The following is a 7,211-nucleotide window of genomic DNA, read 5'->3' on the forward strand; positions in this document are numbered from 1 at the left end:
GATAAAATATGCCTCCATGAACTCGTATACTGTTTTGCTGCCTCTGTTGACCAGAATTTTAACACACGAGAAGCAAGGCTAGCATTAGCAGGCCTTGCAATGCGCGTGAGCTACATCATTGGCTACATAACTATATTGTAAGGTCTGCTCACGGGAGCCATACTTCGTGTGTTAATATTCTGTGCAAGTGCGCTAGCTACACTTCAAACGTCTTATAATCTGCAGAGATTGGCTTGTTTCATGCCAGCTTGAAGCTTGACCTGTGACGGCAGACATTTGCGTCTCAGGTTGGGCGTGCGCAAAAAATTGCGCCCTATGATGCGTCTGTCCTTCCAATCAATAAACCAGTTAGTAGTTGGCGCTTCGAGTGTACCATTCTTGCACATTTCTCCTTTCGCGCCAAGGAAATTATGATTATATTATGCGTAACGTACTAACACATTCAGAACCTGCGTTACACGAGCACATTTTTAGAACCGTAAGGCTCCGACAGCGACGTGTACAAAACGCTACCGTTCTTAATACGACATGGAAAACTGCGGCCCCAGTGTCACTGCCCCATTACGAACGTGTGTATCAAAGCCTAAACCAAGTGTCAGTTTAATTAAGTGAGCGCACGGTCCCGAATATTGACACCCAAGCAGCTTTCTCCGCACGCAGTTTCACAGCACATACAGCAAGTAGAGCAGGAGAATCAAGTTTAGACTTGCCTGGGACTCCTTGCGGAAAGCCAAAAATCCTTTCGACATGTTTGCGCATAAGACGAGCGATGAATCCGGCTTTTGTCTCGACGTGGTATCATATCAAGAAGCTATTAGGCTTAGATTCAGTGACACATCGGAGAACGACGCGGCGTATCACTTCAGCAGCGTAGTAATATGACCTCGCATTTCACGTTAAACATGACGCGACTGTGCTAAACGTGGAGGGATCAACTGTTTGGCGAAATACTGGGCAGTACAGCGCGATACGGGCAACACTCGTTGAAACCTGCGAAGCTGCAAGTGCACAACCACAGCACAACGAAACTACGGGCACTAGGCGTGTCAGAAGGATTACAGAATCCTATCCAATGCCTCCTTTACTAGAGTGCTAGAGTCATGCTAGAGCAATGGCTAGAGTGTACCATCATGTGCTCCGTGACATAGAGTTTCCTACAAAATTACTGATACGACAGACTATCTCTCTCGCTGAACCGCCGCAGGTAGAAAAATTTTGCGAGGGCGCTGCGAGCGAACTGGATTAAGATGGAGACGCGCTTCGCGGCATATTCAACGTAATTTCGCTGCGGGCCCCGAGACCGATTGTGCGCGTATGCTCTTATAATAGTGCTTTATTTCGCCTGCAAATTTTTATTAACTCCTTTCTGCTACGTATACATATTTCAGGCATGTGTTATACAACATGGCACCTTCAATTTTGCTGTCGTTGTCAAGTGCGTCGTCTCCTAGCGAGCGAGCGTTCATTGCGCGGACGCTGGCGGACGCCCAGTTTTTCTTGAAAAAAGTCTGTGCAGTAAAATTTTTTATGGTTTTACTTGAATTGGCACGCCAACGAATTTTGTCCGCTGGTACCAATTGTAGTTTTAGCCAGGTGAACTGCTGTTATTAACATTGTTTTCCAAATGTAACATGTAATTTTTGCCACGTACAGGGGCCGCCAATCTGCAACATGAAGCTACGTAAGAAAACGTTATTGATATCGTGTCATTTGACGCGCGCTTCTTGTTGGTGGAATGTTGATCAGGGACAATGATCAAAGAAAACAATATTAAAGTGAAATTAACCAGGTTCATTAACAGCGTGGCGCGAAGAGATGCAGATGACCAATGTACTTCTAGATAAGATCTACATAGACATATATTTCCATGACATACATGCCAGAGAAAAATTATCAAATATTCTAAATGCACTGATTGAAAAAGTGAGAACTCGCATTCAGAATGAACGCGTTTCTTTTAAAAGCTGCACCAGCACCAGGTGAACTAATAGACTTTCTGAGAAACGGAATCAATGCAATTATTGGACATTAATATGAACAGTGTTAGAGATAAGATATTGCCTATATGTACTCAGGCTCAATCGGGGAGACCGGGAAGCCTTTAATTACCAATATAATATCCGTGGCTTGTTTGCCGATCTCCATCAACGTGCCAGCAGGCGAAATGAATTAAGTAGAAACATATATAGTCTAATCGAATGGTATTTGCTATTCAGATCTATTCGAATTCAGAATTCACTATTAAAAATTATTGAATAGGCGTTTGCGTTCGAATGTAAGGAATAACAGCACTTCTGAAGCCTCGAAGGTGAGAGGCCGATCAAGTGAGGGTTCTTAATTATTCCCAATGATTGTGCAGCTGGAGAGTCGTGGCTGTTGCGCAGAGGCGCGCGCCACTTCCTCGGGAATTTAACGCGCAGGAGCGAATCGGTTCTGGTGCACTAATTCCTAGTTGTCATTCAATATAAACACCCCGTTTCGGGACAGCCTGTAAATCTGCAAACTTGATTCAGGCAAGGAAAACATTTTTTTTCAGGGTCTCACCATGTCTATACCTGTAACCCATTAAAACTGGGTGCCCAATGTAGTACCACACTTATCTTCTTCAAAGAACACAGCAGATCTACAAGTATCTCTACGTGTATGTGAGGCTATATCACTGTCCTTATGATATAGTGCACCGGATAACTGAAAGCAGCCGTTTATATTGCAGAAGCTGGTTAGTTGAGCGGACGTACAGTCGGGAACGGCATACATTAAAGTATGAAATATAAGATAAGCGAAACATACTTCTCTTAGAAATCAGACTCTAGAATAATTTCTTTCGTTTACAATCCTAAAAAAAAGCCAAAGGACGGAGCTACCTTCTTTTTCTCTTGTTTCTTTTTTTAATTGAACAAATTTTAGCGTTTTACGTCTGGTGATATGGCGCACCAGGTCTCGGGATTGATCGAATTCCGCGACCTGGTTTGAACCCGTGAGCTCGAGTTTAGCTGCGCAACGCCATCCAGTTAACAGCGAAGCTGTTAAGACCTACTTTCCCCACTATATCGCGTCTAGCTGAAGAAAAAAATCCCTAAGATAGGGCGCTATTCTGGACATAGAGTTTCTCAACTCTATGATTCTGGACATTCCGCCATTTTCTTCGATGCGTGACGTAGGCACGACGCAAACAAAATGGCGCTGGTGGCCCCGTTTTGCTTACGTTACCTGAGCCAACTTGACGTTTCGCCTAAGAAACTGAAATGAAGGCACTGAATGTGGCGTTATCGGTAAAGAAAAAAAGTTTTCCTCCGCAGTAAAAATAAAGCAGCTATCTCAAAGCGTATGATTATTCCGTCGCAAACGCTTCTCGCTTCCGTCGTCTGCTGCGTACAAGCCGTCAACTGCTTCAATAGCTAGGATGCGTGCCCCCGGAAAATGGAAGGAGTCATCGCATGTTGGCGCCAACGAGCTTGTTTTCTTGCTTGAGACAACATACGCGACCTACCAGTGGTGATGCGCGCACGTTCTAGGCAACGTTATCGCTATCTCGTGAAACGCAAGTGACTCAGCCCGACTCGGCTGACTGAGAAACGGCCGAATATCACCGATAGCGCTGCGCGCGCCAGAGATATCCACTAGAGCGACGCAAGCGTCGGCGCTGCCATCTCTTGTTCGTTTCGCTGATTACTCGCACCGCGGGAGGAAACTTCAAGGCGCCGCCTTGCGTACATTTCTTTTTATAAATTAGAAAGAGGCCGTTGTCATAACTTCTGATTGTGCGAAAAGGCATTAATCTTGATTACAATATAAATGAAGCAGTGAAAAGTGGACAACATTGCCGAAAGTTTGCTGTGTTCAACCAATATTATTTCGTATAAACGCGTTCTTTTAAAAAACGATGGCCCCAAACACAAATGCCAACACCACCCGAGAGCGATGCAAATACTATGACCACGCGTTATGAACAACAGATTTTCGTGGCACCAAACGACGGGGAAATGTGGCGATACGCATTCCTCTCGGCTGCCATTGCATATGGCTGCTGATTAGCATAATTCGCGCGGCTCGTCGCAGCAAAAATTATGGCGGAAAATCTCAGCAATGGCGGCCCAGCGCAACGTCACGCCTCGTCAAAATGACCTTTACGAAACAGCCCTTCCTGTGACGCTCCTCACGAGATATTCACGAGGCCATCGGCACGCTCGGGGATACGGGTTGAATGAAGGGATCGCGGCTTGGTTCACCTAGCAGCCTTATGCTTTTACTGACCACTCCACACGTTTTCTTCAGTCTAAACTGCGGAATGAGCAGCAGGCACCTTACAAAGCATTTATTTAGAGGCGCAGATATAAAACAGCTTTGTAAAACATGTGCAGGTATTGATTCCAGCAGCTTTTTATAGCGTCGCGCTTTGTCGTCTTTGTAATGTACGTTCTTTATGCATTATAATAATAATTATTCTTTATTATAGCCCACACATCATATACCTATTACTTCAAATAAATTGAATCCATAAAAAAATTTCCTTCCGTATTTCTGTTTCTATGGCTTTTATGGTGCGGCAATGATGAACGTAACGCACTCTATTAGCTTCACAATTGCGTATGAACAACTAATTAATTGGGGACGCATGTACTTATTGCAATCTAGATTATGCTTAAATGAATAATTTCGCTGTCGACGCACTAATTACCACAGTGCGCTAATTTACAACAACTCAAATAAGTATAGAAAGGGAATATAAAACATTCGTGCAGCTATTTACAAGGAAACAGCTGCCTTATTGCGCAGAGTTTCAGCTTTTCTCTTCCTTGCATTAGCATTGGCATTCAATATTTTGTCATTCATCTTGCAGCAGTAGTTCTTCAATAAAATATTCGTGCTACACCGCAAAAGTTGCCTTAACACAAATTGACATTTGTGTCCATCCTCGCAAGCGTTGACGAGGATGGACACAAATCACTGACGAGCAGTTCAAGCGTGAGGTCAGTGACTAAACGACGTTGGTTTGACAGATTAGTAAATTCCTCTTCCTGAATGTAGACTTTTTGCTTGTTATAAATTGCATCAGGTCTTCTAGGTTTAGAATCTTATCTGCTTCCTTCTCAGCAGACGCTTCACACGCTTTCTTCAAAGAAGCAGCTTCAAGACGCATGCGCTTGGAATCAGAATCCTCCCTCGAGGTGTTTGGCTTCGAAAGATAAGGTGGACATTGAGGAAACCTTGATGGGACTGCGCCTGGACGAAGACGCAGGCGCGAGAGTGGTGCAGTGACGGTGTGCCTTGTAAGGTCGTCGAGGTGAGAGAACTCCCGCACGATGTCGGCCTCAATGAAGTGAAGTTCAGAAACCTAGAAGGAAGTTAGAAAGTTGTTCTAAATTTTATTCTAACATTCCTGATTTAAAGGAACCTTCTGTAATTGAGCAATTAACCTTCCCGCATTTTTCAAAAGTAACTTTTTAAAGAAGTGCTGAACTTCTTACCCTGGAGTGCGGCGATACAATGAAATCTGCACGTGGTATCGTCCTAATCCAGGCACTCTGGGCTTCTTCATCTTGCAGAAACTTGAAGACGTGATTTTTCTCTCCCGATTTGTAATTGCTCCGGCAATTGGGCACGCCGCACTTATTAGGCACATCTGCACTCCACATTCCGGGGCAATGAAGATTCGCGATACACACAATCGCAAGCACAGCACAAGTGTTGAGACTGCATGCACTGGTCACGTCTAGAAAAAAAAATGTGCGTTCGGAAGCATGAGGCAGCATGGCTGAGCATGCCGGGACTTGTTTATCCCCGAAGCTATATTCAAGGAGCGGCAGGGCTCCTGGAACTAATCAAATTGCTTTCGTCGCCGTCGTCGCCTCGGTCTTCTTCGAATAGCCGAGGTTAACTATTGTATATCTTCCGCGCTTCTTTTTAGCACGTGCGCGCCGCTAGTAGCTTCGCAGTGCGCTGCACGGAACTTCTATGTTGGCCTCTTCTGCGTGACGTAGCTCAAGGGGAGAGGGTCAGACAGAAGGCCTTAAGTTCACTAGAGGGTGTTGGTTCAGCGCTGCCGCAACGCCTCCCGCCAAGCGCGTCCAGGCATGTTTCAATGCCACGTGTCTTCGTGTGTGTGTGAGTGTGTGTTGCATGTTGGTGCCCACGCTTGTCAAAGCGCGGCAGCCGGGGAGAGGAGCACCCCAACTGTGAAACGAGGAGGTCTGAGCGGCGCCGGCCCGGCGGATGCGTCGCTTCTTGTCTCAACGTGTCCGTACGCCGCCGTCACGTGCGCCTCATCCGAGCCGTTCCTTCTTGCCCTCGACTCCGAGAGTATAAAAGCAGCTGCCCCCGGACGCCAAGAGAGAGGCTTCGAATTCTTCCGTCGAGTAACGTGCTCTCCCGTCTGGAGCCACTTCGGTCGACCTGACCGGCCGCTCTTTTGCGATGCTATAATAAACAAGTTGTTCTGTTAGCAGTCGACTCATCCTTTGCCAGGACCTTCGGATGCTTCCAGCTGTGCCCCAGGCCGCCAGGGCAACGCTACCCTTGGGGCTTGCGACCCAGATGCAACAACGTTCAACTCACATGAGGAATTTACTGGTGGTTGTTGCTTGAGGAATATACATGACGAATCTTTTTGGTGAACTGACACAGGCTGCTCGGCCCAAATTTTTTAGTGAAATATGCCTTTTTGGCCGTATGGCTGCAGCCTGAAAGTCGAAGCGTCAATCATTAGTAGTATGGGACATATTGAAGGTACCGTAATTCCCCGGTGGGAGGTCAAAAATCAAGGGAAATATGTAGAGCTTGTGGTGTTTTCTTTATGAAGGTTTGCGAGTTTCTCCTTTATGTACCAACTAAGCGAATGGTTCTCCGTTTGTATAATAAAACAACGCTGGATAGAGACATGGTGAGGCAAAAGGTGCTTGAATTTTCATTTTCTAAGTAACCTAAGCTGCGCTGTGTTACCTCGAGAATGCTTTAGGCATTCCAATTGACACTGTAAAAAAATGCTTTATGGTTTTAATTCGAAGTTGTAGTGAACCGATGGGTTCCGCGAACAGTGTGTGCTTCGACATAACGACAGCCGGTTGCTACCGCTGCGTGAGGGGTGTGCTATATTGTCGATAAAGGCTACTCAGGGCAACCATGAAACATTTTATCGCTTGCAATTGATTGGCTCTCGATCTTAACCACGAAACTTCTCAGGTGATTGCTACTATGGTATTTGTGAATTAACT

General features: G+C 45.6%; 1 protein-coding gene across 5 annotated transcripts in view; it reads right to left on the reverse strand.

Annotated features, from left to right (window-relative positions):
* Patr-1 (Protein associated with topo II related - 1) overlaps positions 1 to 1,118 on the reverse strand; it is a 265,261-nt gene extending 264,143 nt beyond the window's left edge. For 3 of the 5 annotated variants that reach the window (XM_075673867.1, XM_075673866.1, XM_075673864.1), the window contains exon 1: positions 711 to 1,116. In XM_075673867.1, the coding sequence (XP_075529982.1) occupies positions 711 to 749 (39 nt within the window). In that variant the 5' untranslated portion in view covers positions 750 to 1,116. Of the gene's footprint in view, positions 1 to 710 lie in introns of all 5 variants that reach the window. The other 2 variants (XM_075673868.1, XM_075673869.1) reach the window with 2 other exon arrangements.
* Positions 1,119 to 7,211: the final 6,093 nt, after the last annotated feature.

Source organism: Dermacentor variabilis, chromosome 11, assembly GCF_050947875.1.
Source record: "Dermacentor variabilis isolate Ectoservices chromosome 11, ASM5094787v1, whole genome shotgun sequence".
Lineage (NCBI taxonomy): Eukaryota > Metazoa > Arthropoda > Arachnida > Ixodida > Ixodidae > Dermacentor > Dermacentor variabilis.